Source organism: Panthera onca, chromosome B3 (assembly GCF_046562875.1).
Source record: "Panthera onca isolate mPanOnc1 chromosome B3, mPanOnc1 haplotype 2, whole genome shotgun sequence".
Taxonomy (NCBI): domain Eukaryota; kingdom Metazoa; phylum Chordata; class Mammalia; order Carnivora; family Felidae; genus Panthera; species Panthera onca.
Window position 1 is genome coordinate 57972977 of NC_138344.1, and position 15947 is coordinate 57988923.

At 41.7% G+C, this 15947-nt stretch overlaps 1 protein-coding gene across 3 annotated transcripts in view; it reads right to left on the reverse strand.

The window, feature by feature from the left end:
• Positions 1–233: 233 nt before the first annotated feature.
• The window catches only part of SQOR (sulfide quinone oxidoreductase), a 48858-nt gene continuing 33144 nt past the window's right edge, over positions 234–15947 (reverse strand). For all 3 annotated transcript variants that reach the window (XM_060618649.3, XM_060618651.3, XM_081795878.1), the window contains exons 5-10: positions 15447–15641; positions 13236–13445; positions 7282–7465; positions 2165–2232; positions 1702–1880; positions 234–552 (exon numbers count right to left, since the gene is read on the reverse strand). In XM_060618649.3, coding sequence (XP_060474632.2) covers positions 495–552; positions 1702–1880; positions 2165–2232; positions 7282–7465; positions 13236–13445; positions 15447–15641 — 894 coding nt within the window. In that variant the 3' untranslated portion in view covers positions 234–494. The remainder of the gene's footprint in view (positions 553–1701; positions 1881–2164; positions 2233–7281; positions 7466–13235; positions 13446–15446; positions 15642–15947) is intronic.

Consider the following 15947-nt stretch of genomic DNA (forward strand, 5'->3'; position numbering starts at 1 on the left):
CCCCTGCTGAGGAATTCTAAGCATCACATGTTCAGGGCTCTCACACACACACCACTTGAAATAATACTCTCACTGGAGTGACTTTGTGCAAATCCAAACAGGGTCTGGCGAAAACGCATCAGCCATCAATAGAACACTCACAGTAGGTAACAGGTAAGCTCCCACCAGCAACTTTCGCTCCCAACTGCTGTAACTTTTCATTCTACCAGTCAAGATAAAATTGTCTCATAGAATCTCAATCAATGGCAAGCTTTTATTTAAAAAATAGAAATCTAATCTTTCATTTGAATATTTCTGAAGAATCAAACTCATCCTGGGCATATCACATAGTAGCTGTCCAGAGGCACTGAAAAAGGAGGCATTTGGTCACCATCACCCAGCAGTAAACTCTTTGCACAGTGTTAGGTTTTAACTTCTTCATGCTGCTCTTGGTCAATCAACGACTGTGATTCGGGTTCAGAAGCCATCCGAGGAGAGCAAGGGTTGAGCCATCCTTAACTCATACCCAGATGGAACAACTTCCGCAGAATGGCTGGTCCTCCCCAATAACCCCTGTAAGAAATGACATGCAGAAGATTATTTGTTTCAGAAAAGATGGGGGTGACTTCGGCAGCAGAATGTTGAAAGGGAAGCCAAGTTGCTCACACAGCTTGCTTCTCAGCACATAAAGCAAGACTTGTCCAGTGAGGTAGAAAGATCCCATGATCATGAGGGGACAACATACTTTGGATCCTGGCTTTGACACTGACTTGCTATGTGATCCTGGACATGCAGACGCAACTCAGCAAACCCGTATGAAGCCTCTGCTACATGCAAACTGCAATCCTTTCTACTCTCATTTGCTTGTAAATTAAGTATAGTTCAGGGTTTCTCAATCACGGCCCTACTGACAATTTGAACCAGATATTTCTTTGTTGTGGGACTGACATGTGCATTTTAAGATGGTTAGCAGCATCTCTGGCCTCTCTATTCACTAGATACTCACAAGCATCCCCTCCAGTTGTGACAATCAAACATGTCTCCTGATATTGCCAAATGTCCCCTTGAAGACAAAATCACTGATATACATATCCTGACTTAACTATCTCTTAAGGGTTTGGACAAGTGAAATGAGATTGTCATTTTTTGACCCAAGAGAATCTTAGTTTTTATTACTCTATTTACTTATTGAATGCCTACTATGTAGCTTTTTATATGTCATCTCATTGATCTTCATCCTGTGATGTTAAGTTCATTTTGTAGATGAGAGTAGTTAAGCAACTTGCCCTACGACACACAGCTAGTAAATGGCAGAAGCAGGACTCAGGGCACAGGTCTGACTCCAAAGCTTTTGCTCTTAATCACTATGTTTTATTTTTCCTAGAACACACACACACACACACACACACACACACACACACACACACGGTGTCAGATGAAAAAGTACTTGACATGTGTAATTGATTTACTATTATTGTTGTTGTTGTTGTTGTTGTTGTTATTAATCCAGTAGCAAGAGAACACAGCTAAGGTTTCAGATCCTTCATAGGCTGCCATCACAAATCCCTAAGAAACAACACAGCAAAGCAGATCCCCTGTGTCATTTCTGCCTTGGGTCATGATGTCTCCTGTAGCTTGAAGGCTTCCTTGAGACAACCACCCTGCACAAGGCGGTGCAATATGCCAAAAGGCGTGTCTCTCTACCCTAGGCGATGACCTTACCTTAGCATCATGTTCCAATACAGGAAAGGCATCAGGTCGGCCTTCATGAGGTACATGGAAAGTCGCTCTTTGCTCTGGTCAAAGGGGAAGGTTTCCAGCGGCTGAGCGTTGTAGTCAAACTCCGCAAGAATCACACGGTTGTAGCCAGTCACCAGTGGACACGAAGTGTAGCCATCATACTAAATTTGCATGTGAGACTGAGTTGGAAAGTGGCTCTTTATCTGGCATTATATAATACTTCAGAATTTATTATTTACTCTAAGTAATTACGGTTTTATGTTCTTGAATATTTTTGTACGGTGAAAAAATGGAAATTATATAACAAAAATATACTGAGGATAAAAATTAAAGTGCCCATATTAGAGACACCTATTAAGGAAGTGGCAGAATTGTGGGAAAACATTGCTTTCAGGCAGAATAAGAGATGATAATTCAGACAGTGGTTCTTACAAGGCATACAAACCTTCTTTGTTGGTGTTTGATTCTTCATAACCAGAGAAATTGTTCTGTCCAGTATTCCTGACTGGGCAGCTATAAGAGAAATGGAAAAGTCAGAAAAGTATAAGCATCTAGGTTTTCCAAGAAAACTAATTTGCAAATAAATGTAGACAAATTAAGAAGCCTCCATTCCCTATCCCTCTAGATTTTTTCATTGTTTTATTATGTTTAACTTTTTTAAAGTTTATTTATTTATTTTTGAAAGAGACAGACAGAGAGAGAGACAGAGAGACAGAATCCCAAGCAGGCTCCACACTGTCAGTGCGGACAAAGCCTGATGTGGAGTTTGAACTCATTACCATGAGATCATGACCTGAGCCAGATGCTTAACCGATCCCTCTAAATTTTAACTAGAACATGACTCATCTTACCACTTGAAGTTCTCACTACCAGGAGGGGTTCTTCAATTCATCAAAAGCCTACACAGATGCCTCTCTAAGTTTGAAACTCAAGAGCCAGCTCTCTCCAAACAAGAAAACTGTTAGGGTGGCCCTATCCCAACCGCAGACCCCCTACTCCTAGGGGCCAATCGTTGTCAACTTGGTCTGTGTGTCCAGAATCCCCTAGACTTTCATATGTCCCTTTGTTCTTCTTCAGACAGCCTAGATTGCCCAGGTATATTCAATTAGGTAACACAGTGAGCTTTCCTCTGTACTAGAGCACCCTGGCTAAGGCTGGACCAAATATAGACAATTAGATAGGTAGATGGATGTTTTTGTTTTTGATGGTAAGAGTGGGAGACTACTATTTTTATTATGAAAATATTCAAACTCTTATCTTTCTTGTTTCATCTATCCCATCATAGATGCTACTTTTATTTTCTGGAGTATTTTCAGGGCAAACATCACAACAATTCACCCAGAAATATTTCTGTGTATATCTCCGATATATGAGGAACTTTTTAAATACAAACTCAATAGCAATTTTTAATACAAACACAATTCAATATACCTGAATTATTAGCAATAATTCCTTAATACCATCTAATCCCAGTCTGTGCTCAATTTTGAATAATTAAGACTGCCCTTTTAAAAATACAAGCAGTTTGTGCCTCTCGAGGTGGAAAACTGGATTTGCTTTTGAGGAAAGATGGATTAGATTTATACTGTATAATACTCATTAAAGCAGTTGTTTTGCAATCCCCAAAATCAGGAGTCAACAAGCTTTTTCTGTAAAGGAAAATTTTACACCTTGTGGGCCAAGAGGCAAATATCAAAGATATTAAGTACCAAGAGAGAAAAAAAAAAGTTTATTAACAAAATCCAAAATATAACAATAATTTTCTGTAATACAGGTCTACTAATAAGAAGAATGAAATTCTTTTTTCTGAACCTCAATGCTCCCTATCATAAATTGATTATAAATGTTAACCAGTAGAAATCATTCCTAGCCAATTGTACAAAAACAGGAAGCAGGTTGCATTTGGCCCACAGAGTGTAGTTTACTGATGCCCAAATCAAAAGAGCAATAATTTTTTTTCTCGAATGAGCAGTTTCCAAAAAATGAGGAGTAAATGATTCCGCTTTAAAAATATTAACTGGCTGTCCTCATTGTCTTAACATCTCTAAAGATCCTATTTCCCTTTTGGAAAACTTTGTTCCCCTTTGAGTGCCGTACAGAGTTTAGAATCTTAACTGAGAAGTTCCAAAGAGGTGCCTGCAGCAGGGCATCAAGATCAATGAAGAGGAGAGAAGATGTTGGGTGGGTACCAGTTGCCAAGAGGTTGGGACCCAGGAAGCAGTCACACTGTCCAGGTATGTGTATGAAAGGGTATGTGAATTGTTGTGCACTTTTTTCGTGTATTATAATCCCCTTTGGCTATGCCCAAACCTTCATTTAACTTTTGTTAATGTCACATCCTGGTCTTGGCTGTGCTGTGGGTAATTAAGGGAGAATCTCGGGAAAGAGAAAGAGGCATGAGCCACAGGAAGCTAGATTCAATGTAGCAAGAGGGGGTGTCACCCACAGTAGCATAGTGGTCTGGAATGAGGTAAGACACCTGTCTGCGTAGCAAGAAAAGCCAAGGACTGATTAGTAGAACCGGTGAGAGCATTGCCAGGGATACTGAGAGGACCCAGGTAAGGGAATCTAGTGAAAAACGTAGATCTGCTTGGGGAACACTGGGACTTCTGTTATTTACTTCCTGAAATGTGAAATGACATAAAAAAAAAAAAAAAAAAAAAAGCATTCACTACAGCACTGTCTGAAATACAAATGGATTGGAAACAATGTAAATATAAATTAAGAGTAGACTCATTAAATAAATTCTGGAGCAACCATGCAAGAGAATACAGGCTGGAAAATAACAGGTAAAAACAATGGGGATGCTCTCTACATGGTCAGGGGGAACAAAGAAGCAGAGCAGATAGATACAAGACAGGGCGGGGAGCAAGGTTTTTCACTTATAACTTTCCATTTAATCAAATTTAATATTATCTATTCAGAACGATGAATGACATGTGTTTGTTTGAAGTAGGCCACAGACTGGGTAATCTGGGCCTCATATGCATCCACAGGTATTTTCTTTAAAAAAAATTTTTTTAATGTTTATTTTTGAGAGAGAGAGAGAGAGAGAGAGAGAGAGACAGAGCACGAGTGGGGGAGGGGCAGAGGGAGAGGGAGACAGAATCCGAAGCAGGTTCCAGGCTCTGAGCTGTCAGCACAGAGCCCGATGTGGGGCTCAAACTCACGAACCGTGAGATCATGATCTGAGCTGAGGTCAGACGCTTAATGGACTGAGCCACCCAGGTGCTCCCACAGGTATTCTCACCACATAAATTCAGCAGACTTACAAGAAGATAAAAGCAAATGGAAAGCATTGTCTCACAGTCTACCTATAGGTCACAAAGAGAAAAGATACCTTTACGGTGGAGAGAACTAACGGTTACTCCTTCACCCAGTGATGAAATCTAGCCTCACCAAGGACAAGACATGCTAACAAGAGGCTCCCAAGGTGATGCAGTGGGAGGCACACAGCCTCATGTACAGAGGGTCTTACCAAATGGATAACCTGAATCTAATTTTAAGAAAGCCACCAGGGGCGCCTGGGTGGCTCAGTCAGTTAAGCATCTGACTTCTGCTCAGGTCATTATCACATGTCTCTTGAGTTTGAGCCCCACATGGGGCTCTGTGCTGACAGCTCAGAGCCTGGAGCCTGCTTTGGATTCTGTGTCTCCCTCTCTCTCTGCCCCTCCCCTGTTCACAGCCTGTCTCTCTCTCTGTCTCTCTCTCAAAAATAAAGAAACTTAAAAAAAAAGGAAGAAAGAAAGAAGAAAACCAACAGAAAGGGGAACCAGAAAGGGGCACCTGAAAGGGGCACCTGGGTGGCTCAGTCAGTTAGGTGTCTGATTCCTGATTTCGGCTCAGGTCATGATCTCACAGTTCATGAGTTCAAGCCCCACACTGGGCTCTGTTCTGACAGCACAGAACCTGCTTCAAATTCTGTCTCTCTCCCTTTCTTTCTCTGCCCCTCCTGCTCTCTCTCTCTCTCTCTCTCTCTCCCTCTCAAAATACATAAAAAATAAACTTTAAAGAAAAAAGAAAGAAAGAAAACCACCAGACAACTCTAAACTTTGTATGTTCTACAAGACAACCAACCTGGTCTCCAAAAATGCCAATGTCATGAAAGTCAAAAAATGTCCAAGGGCCTGTTCCAGATTAAAGGAAACCAAAAAGACACGACATCCAGTGCAGTGTATGGCCCTTAACTGACTCATGGATTTAAGGGAGGGTAGGGGTGGGGGTAATAAAGGAGAACTGGAGAAGTCTGAACTGGATTGTATATGGGATGATTATATATCAGATAATACAGTGTTCAATTCCTTGGACATGATAATGGCCTTGTGGATATGGAGGAGAAAGTCCTTTTTCTTAAGAAATACAATAGTATTTGGGGGCGAGGTACTATTGTCAAAAATTGCTTTCAGGGGGCACCTGTGTGGCTCAGTCGTTGAGCATCCCACTTTGGCTCAGGTCATGATCACATGGCTCATGAGTTCAAGCCCCACGTCGGGCTCTGTGCTGACAGCTCAGAGCCTGGAGCTTGCTTCAGATTCTGTGCCTCCTTCTCTCTCTGCCCCTCCCCTGCTCACACTCTGTCTCCCTCTCTCTCTCTCAAAAATAAATAAACATTAAAAAAAATTTTTTTTTTAACTTGCTTTCAAATGACTCAGCAAAAAATCTACATAGAGTAATAAAGCAAATACTACAAAAGATAATAATTGGTTAATATCTGAGGGGCCTATGAAATTCATTGTGCTTTCTTTCAAATTTGTCATAGGTTAGAGATTTTTAAAATAAAAAATTGCGAGGAAATTATTTTTAATAATGAAAAAGATATTCAGCGGGTTTCCTAGAAAGGAAATAGGTTGAAATAGTGACAGTAACACAACATGTTCTGCAGGTATGCAATTCCCACAAAAACACTACCATCCCCACCAACAGGGATGTCTGTGTTTTATAGCATGTGGAGAAGACCATTCCTATCTACAGAGGACAGCATCTAAAAGGCAATTCTCCTCATCACTGCTAGTGCAGAACATGGAGGTAAAGAATTTCGTTTTCCAGGCTGAGGCCTCAATCGTGTACCAATCAGGGCATGCTCCACTGTATTTGTCCTAACAGAACAATTTTCTGGTCTGCAAGCTTTCATTGACTTGCATGTGTTTTCTGTGGAAACAAACGCTTCCCTAGCTTTATGGTGTTTCAAGCAGAAGGAAAAATAGCCAACCCGCCTAGGGTCACAGGCCAAAAAAAGGCCAAGGATACGAGTATGGCAGTATGAGAAGCAAAAGAATTGCAGAGCTGGAAGAGTGGTACCCTCTCTCTAATGCCCCCTCCTCTGTAAACAACCACCCTGACCTACAAAGGGCAGAGGAGGTGATGCTACTCTTTATTCTTCATATGACACCACGTTCATCAACAGCTAGCCTGTGTGTCAGGGAGGTTGAAGTCATTTTGAGGCCACAAAAGTTTCCTTATGAATGGAATGCTGTTTGTGCCAGGCTTTGGTTTTTGTTATGATGGTGCCTTAGGGTGACATCATTCTGAGAGAGTCGGAACATAGCTCATTCGTTCTCTTACCTACTGCAGCAGCGGTCTTTGATGTGGGAAGGTTAGTGCAGTCCCCAATCCCAAACACATTTGGGTATTTCTTGTGCTGCAGAGTTTCTTTATCCACATCCACCCAACCAGCAGCGTCAGCCACGGGACTTGTCTTGAGGACATCTGGCGGGCTCATTGGTGGGGTCACGTGAAGCATTTCATACTACAAAAAAAGGAAAGCATCCAAACTTCTGTTTATTGCAGTATTTCTACAGCCCCACAGCTGTCCCCTGATCTCCCTTACCCATACACCATACTATGGCTGCATGGCACACTGTATACTCAGTGGCTGTCCTAATACACGCCCCCTCCGAGGTTTTCCATGCTTCCATGCAGCGTGGTGATAAAACTAACCACTCGCTCAGTTGATGTTGTTTCCCCATACAGAGTCAACATGATCCTTTTGGCCAGAGGCGTGGGGAAATCAGAAGCACTGGAATGAACCTCACTCACATTCTGAAAGAACCCACTGATGTTTCTATTATTACTAAAACAAAGGAAGTGGTGTTTCTCGGTTGCTCTCTGCCTGACCCTCAGCTGACTACTTGGAAAGTCCGTTACTTCCGTTTTATTCCGCAAAGTGGTGCTCAGAGTCGCTGAAACCCACAAAGGTCATGTTCGGGGCTGGTAAGTGAGCACCATTTTCAAACATGGGTCAACTCTCAAAACACATAAAGGAAACCATTGGAACACCAACTTAAGATGACATAAAAGGGAGCGCCTGGGTGGCTCAGTCAGTTGAGCATCCAACTTCGGCTCAGGTCATGATTGCATGGTTTGTGAGTTCGAGCTGTACATGAGACTCTGTGCTGACAGCTCAGAGCCTGGAGCCCGCTTTGGATTCTGTGACTTCCTCTCTCTCTGCCCCTCCCCTCCTCCTCATGCTCTATCTGTCTCTCTCTCTAAAAAATAAATAATAAACATTTAAAAAATTTTTAATAAAAAAAAATATGACATAAAGGGTGGTGAGAATATCGGCTAGCATTTTGGAGGAGAGAGTGATCTGATTCAGTAATAGGTTTACTGAACAGTCTAGGGGGGCAGGATGGTTTGTCTGTTTGTGTATTTTTCCCAGAAAACCTGTATCAACGTTACCCTTGGTAGCAGTGCACTAACCCACCCTAATCAATTTGGATGGCTCATTTAATGTGTTGTTTATGTAGTACTTATTTGCTTATGTAATATTTTTGTGGTTTATCCTTCCTATTCTTTTTATTATTGTTCGCAAACTCCATCTAGCAATTTCAAACTGATTTAAGAGCTCCAAAACATTTCACTAAGGAGAAAACTTTAGTGTCTTAAGACAATCCCCACCTTGTGGCAGTCCATAGCCCCTGGTTTCTCTGAGGAGGCCCAGCCCTTGTCAGGGCTGGTCAGTTCTTGACAGCAGAGGGAGGTAAGGAGGTGACTTGTATGTATTCCTCCTCCCAAACAATTATAAGCTTAATTAACCTTAAAGTAAAGGAGAGCTGTCAATAGGCTCTGCTCCTCTGCAAGGTCATCTTGGGTTCCTTAAGGGGATGGGTTCCTGAGGCTGGCTGTGCTAATGAACATGGAGACTGAGCACATGTCTGCAGGATAATGTATGGAATCCAACAGCCATCAGCCACCAAATTATGAAGGCTATGTCTGTTTTTCTATAGTTAAGTAGAACCACTTTTTTTTAGCTGAGGGCTAAGTCTTACCAGAGACATATCTACACATATCTACCTACTGGCATTAATGTGCTTAAATTTCACAAGCACACATGAATTCCACACATCTTTGCTAGAAGAAAAGTTAAATATTTCCACACAATCATCATAAAGGCATGAAGTTTTACTCAAACTAATATCCTACAAAAGATATACTAGGGTCTGCTTTATAGATTTATTAAAAAATAACATTGGCATTTAGTTGTAACTTGCTCTTTATCCACTATTTCCACAAACTGTGTGTGACAGATAACTTGGTTCTCCTTCATTAACATAAATAATCTATTCAGGGTAGTGGTTTTCAAACTTTAATGTTTATAAGCAGCATTTGGGAGACCTGTGGGAAATGCAGATCCTTGGGCCCCACCACCCCACGATCCCAATCCAGTAGGTCTGGGTGAGGCATAGGAATCTGCACTTGAACAAAATCTCCTAGAGATTCTGACACATGAAACCTGTAGGTGACAGTCTTAGAAGGTCTGGCTTGAAGGAACAGGTCCATTTACAAGGAAAAACAGAATGTTATTATATGGTAACTCACTTTACCTTCCATTTGTTTACCTATAAAGAAATACATTACAGGGGTCCCTGGGTAGCTCAGTCATTAAGCATCTAACTCTTAATCTCAGCTCAGGTCATGATCTCACAGTTCATGAGTTCCAGCCGTGCATCAGGCTCCACTCTGAGCCTGCTGGGGATCCGCTCTCTCCCTTTCTTTCTGCCCCTCCCCTGCTCATGCTCTCTCTCAGGCTCTCTCTCTCTCTCTCTTTCAAAATAAAAAAAAAAAAAAAGAAATACATCACAGTTGACCATTGAACACTGCGGGGGTTAGGCTATAGGCTTTCTTTTTCTTTTCTTTTCTTTTTTTTTTAATTCCTTACAGTAGTAGTTCTCAATCCTGATTGTACATGAGAATTATTAGAGGAACTTTTGAAACGCCCAATCATCAGTCCACACCCCCAAACTAATTAATCAAAATCTGGGGGTTAGACCCAGACATCAGAGCGTTTAAAAGCTCCCCAGGTGATTCCAATGTGCAGCCAGGGCTGAGAGCCGCTACTTTAACGCCTTTTGGTAGATTTTTTGAAATTCATATTTTAAGAGTGGAATTGGGTCTGGAAGGAAATTCTGACCTGACATCCTATCATTTAAAGCAGACACAAATATCTCTTTTCTTTATAAACCCTTTAGAAGAACAATAACCATTTACATATCCAAGTTTCTATCTGCAACTTCAACAATCCACAGCACAGCTGAGAACCAAAGTGAAAAAGACCAAATAACAAAATGAAGTTCATGCACTCAAGCCCATATAGTTTGCTCAGAAAAGTATGTTGTAGGCCCTCACTTGTAGCCCACTCGCTGTTACTTTACATAAAATCAAACAAGTTTGGCTATCTCATTTTCCAGCCAATAAAGAATTAACAGCAGCAGCTTAAAGGAGCTGAAGTGGGAGGGACCTTCTAACGTCACTCACGACTGCCTGACAGCCAAGAAAGAAGAAAACTGGAAAGCCACAAAAAGGACACATACAAAATAAAATAGCAAAGTACTTTGAGACCCTTTTATAAAGTGATAACTAGCCCTAGGAGGCTCTAGGAGCATAACTTTATAAAAGCTATTCAAAATAATGACCCTGAGCTGGGGCAAGTACATACTAGGTGAGCCTAGGACACCCTGTGACACCAGAAAGCAAGAACATGCTCAAAATATGATGGCGACATGTCACAAGGACATAGCCATCTTGAAAGGACTCCTACTGGCCAAATCTGGGACAGTTTGAGTGCCAAAAGGACAGTAATGAGTTAAGGACAGTAATGAATTACAAACCATTGGAGGCAAAAAAAAGAATTCATGAATTTATACCTGTAACTAATGAACTGAGAGAAAGGAGGGCTTTTGCAGACAGAATGCCAACAGCTTACTGTTAAAGGTGGACAGAACGCTTGATTGGAAAAATCATCATTTTGCAACCACCATAATAAAGACTGGACTAGGCAAAAATCATCAGTGGATGATAAATCCAGTGGGAAACCTAATGAGGAGGGAGTAGGGTATTTGCTTGGTCTTAAAGTGTCTCCCCACCCCCCAAGACTTATTAGTAGCAAAGGAGGAAAAGAATAACAATATACAGTGGAGAAATTGGGCCATCTTTTGACTGGTGATCAAAATAAATATCATTAATGAGGGGAAGGTGACCATCATGTGCTTTCAAATGTGATACACTAGAAAGACACGACATTGCTTAAACAGCATTTCAGTCTAAAAATGTAGAGCCTGAGGGGCACCTGGTAGCTCAGTCAATTAAGCATCCGACTCTTGGTTTCAGCTCAGGTCATGATCTTGCAATTCGTGAGTTCGAGCCCCACATCAGGCTCTCTGCTGTCAGCACAGAACCCACTTCAGATCCTCTGTCCCCCTCTCTCTCTGCCCCCTCCCACTTGCTCTCTTAAAGCAAAAATAAATAAATAAACTTAAAATGCAGAGCCTGAAACTGATCACAAGAAAATATAAACAAACCCCAAATGAGGAACATGCTATTAAAAAATAAAAGCGGAGAGGGGGGCTGTATTATTCCAAAATATCCACCAGAAAAGGCTATGTAAATGTCCCAGATCAAAGGATGTTCAAGAGACATCACAAATAAATGCAATACCTGCCTGTTGACTGGGTTCTGCCCTGGAGCATGCTATAAGTGCTATTGGGTCAATCAACAAAACAAATACAAATGGTAGATTAAAATATTGTATCCATGCTAAATTACCGAACTGATAACTGTGCTATGGTTATGCAAGAGAAGAGGGATCTCTCAACAGATTTACGGCAAAGAATTTAGGTAAATGGCCATGATGTATGATGTATATAACTTACCTTTAGATGCTTTGGGAATATTATATCATGTCACATCATACTACATTACATTATATGTGGAGAGAGAGAGAGATCAAATGATAAAGCCAATTGGGTAAAATGAAAATAAATGAATCTAGGTAAAGGCTACACAGTATCCAGTTTCCTTCGTACTGTTTGCATTTTTTTGCAGCTTCTCTAAGTTTAAGATTATTTGCAAATAAAAGTTTAAATTATGACTTTGAATCATCAGTAACACCTTAAATGATAGTCAATACATACCATTTAAGAAAGGAAAGATGTGTGCAATACATTTTAGAAAAAGCCTGCACTAAAAAGCCTAAAACATGAAGTTTTGATGTTTAGAAGATTAGTTGTTCGTTCACTTCAAAATTCCTTTTTTATGGAACCCTTCATTCCTCTAAAATTGCTGAATGAATAAAATGTCACTATGCGCTGTTTTCTCGTCACTAACGGCTCTTGCCAGAGTGATATAAACAAACGATTCTCCCATGTATGCTTCTCCGGATGCCTTTACATCTTGTTCTTAATCCTCATAAGCCTCTACAAAAGTACTATTCCTGCTACACAGCAGAAGAAGAAGAAACACACAGGATCCAAGCCCATGTACAGAGGCTCAATCTTCCCAAGTTAGGGTATGGCTCCAAAACACCTTTCAAGGATTTTGAAGTGCTTCCTTTTGTGCACCAGTGAAAGATGCTTTTTTTTCTTTTTAAGTTTATTTATTTTTGAGACAGAGAGAGACAGCGCATGAATGGGGGAGGGGGCAGAGAGAGAGGGAGACACACAATCGGAAGCAGGCTCCAGGCTCTGAGCCATCAGCCCAGAGCCCGACGCGGGGCTTGAACTCACGGACCACGAGATCGTGACCTGAGCTGAAGTCGGACGCTTAACCGACTGAGCCACCCAGGCGCCCCACCAGTGAAAGATGTTTAAAGACATCCTCTTCCACAGGGGAAAGACACCCGTGTCACCTGTAAACTACCCACAAACAGGGCTGTTTCTCACACAGCATAAATAGAGAAATCACCAAATCCTCCATTTAAGGAAGTCCTTCCTGAATTCTAGGCAGACCTGAAGTCATCAAATATTTTTGGCTGCTTCAAGTGACTCAGTAGAAGAAAAGTGGAGATACAAAATAGGATATAAATTCACTTGAAACCAGGAGATAAACCCTCCTCAGCTCCCATGCATGCAGCCCCCCTCTTTCTCTTCCCCATCCATTCTAGTCCACCTTCTCTCCTATTACTGCCCTAATATGCTCATTGGAACCAGCCTCCCCCAGCATGCAGAGGGCAACAGGGAGGAGGGAGCCAGTTGTCGGCATCTAGGGCAGTGTTTCACCGACAGCTGGACCTCACCACTCACTGAAATCACTTGGGTCTCTCCAGGTTTGTCCAGATTCTCAAAAACGGCCTCTTGTCTATCGGCTCGGACTTCGATGAGGTTTTGCTTGTAGTTAACAGTGAGGTCCCTCTCCTGGATGATCTCCTGCAGGGCAGCAGCGTACTTCTTAACCCCAAAAATTGCTCCGAGGGAAGTGTTGAAGATGATATTGGCCTTGGATCGCTTCCCCGTCTGGGAAAAAAGGAAAGAACAGAAACAGCCGACACCAAAGCATTACTTCAGCCACTTCGTTTTTTAACTTACACAAGAATTAAAACCCTTACAAGAGAGCTCACCAGCTTTCTCTATCACTAGGCACTGGTGGGGCGAGTCCTCCTTCTTACTTTCTGCCAGTGACACAGCAACTAAGGGCACATTTGAGTTGGGGGGGTTAAGAGGGCACTGCTTATTTGCAGGCCAGAGATGAAGGTCAAGTCCAGGGAAAGATGGGCTGAACTATTTATTCATATACTCATTTGTTCATTCACTCAATAAATACTTAATGAGGTCCTAGAGCTGGTCAGGCACTGTTCTAGGTGCTGCAGGAACAGTAGTGAACAAAGTTCCCGTCCCACTGGCTCATACACACTAGAATTCTTCGTATGTTTCAGAGGCTAATATTCTCCCAGATGCCTAAGATCTTATGGCGCCTGAAAGAGAAACTTCCTCTCAGCTGTCCAAGACTTAGAAGAAAAGAGTTTTGCAGAGACAATTCCAGGAAGGAAGAAACAACTTGTCTCCTCCCCTTTTCCTTTGTTCAGTTCCTTTTCAGATTTGCTCAGCTGAATCATACTATTTGAAAGAAGTGAGGTGGGTGAAAACCTCCAAAGGCTGTGCCATCCAGGAATTCTCTTAAATCAGAAGCCATTTCTTAGAAATAGAAAAGATGAGAAAGAATGAAATATGGCCATTTGCAGCAACGTGGATGGAACTGGAGAGTGTGATGCTAAGTGAAATAAGTTGTACAGAGAAAGACAGATACCATATGTTTTCACTCCTATGTGGATCCTTAGAAACTTAACAGAAGACCATGGGGGAGGGGAAGGAAAAAAAAAGGTTAGAAAGGGAGGGAGCCAAAACATAAGAGACTCTTAAAAACTGAGAACAAACTGAAGGTTTACGGGGCGTGGGAGGGAGGGGAGGGTGGGTGAGGGGTATTGAGGAGGGCACCTGTTGGGATGAGCACTGGGTGTTGTATGGAAACCAGTTTGACAATAAATTTCATATTTAAAAAAAATAAAAAATAAAAAAATTTTAAAAAAGAAAGAGAAATGATGAGTCCGACTGTTGCTTAATTCCCCGGGGGAGTTGGCACAGGTTTGCATAACTCAGATGAAGGCTTCCCAGTGTGGTTCCAAGCACACGTCCAAAGGTTCTTTGGTCCCACCTGCCCCTTCCCTTCTCTCCCCTTCTCTCACCTGTCCCTTTACAGAACCACAGACTGCTTTGAATCCTGACACTGCCTCAAGTCAGACCACGCTGTGGTAAACCACATGTGACATGTCACACAAGGGCCGGAGGGTGAGAGCAGCTTCCCGGAGCTTCATGCCAGGTATACTCAAGCTGTGGACACTGGCTCTGACATGTATCTTTGAGGAATGCTGGAAGTGTCCCCACCCAAATACCTCTTTCCACTAAGGTTTGAAGTTCTAGGTCAACATTTTTTTTTTGTCTTTAGAATTGGCATTTGCCTACTGTATTCTCAATGATGTTTATTAAGAACCTGAAAATATACATAACCTTGAACTTAAGCGGGAGCAATTGAGGATACTGTATGTGTAAGAACAAACAGTGTACAACAAATTGTCCAACTTTATGGAAATATTTAAACAATGTCTAACACGGCTCCCCAGTAGATTTCTATATACACATTAGAAAGTATGTCACAAAGACTATTTAATAACAATGAGTACATCTAAATTTGCATGGTATGATTGTAACCATGTTAAAAAATGTACAGGAAAAAAAATAGAAGGATGTGTCAAATTGATAACAGCAGCTATATCAGAGTAATTGGATTATAGGGACTTCCTTTTTTTCTAGTTTATAAGCCACCAATTATATAATTTTGTACATATGTAATAAAAATTGAGAAACCAAAAAGGTATTGTGACAAGGACAAAATGGAATTCTGGCATCTCTTTATTAGCACCGTCTGCCCTCCTTGTCTCTGTCCCTGGACAGGAAGCATACCTTCCTGAAATAGGCTTCTGACAAATACATGATCTTCTGGGGGGCCCCAGCACACTTTACAGGGGTATTCGGGAAGGTGAAGACGGCATTGCCCTCCTTGAAGTCCTGCAAAGCTTTCCATGTCTTCTCTACTGTCTTCACCGAATAATTTGACCCGATTTTGGGATGCTCAAAACCTTCAGGTAAGCCTTTAACCTGCAAGAAAGCACAGCAAGAAACTAGTTTTTTAACAAAAGCGCAAATTCACAGGAGTGTAAATTTTTTGACCAAAGTGCAAAAACTCTTGTTTAGAGCCTTTGCTCTCTGCCATTTCTATAACCTCTCAAGTATTTCAGTCCAATTATTAGCGCCCAGTATTCACACACACATTAGAGCAGGCAGGTAGGTGGGTGAGGGATCTGCTAAGACCAGGGCTGTGGGGCCTGAAGTCAACTGTCAACCCGCAGAATGGGCCCAGCCCCAGGGAACCCCTTCGCCTCCCTGGCCTTGAGACCATGATTT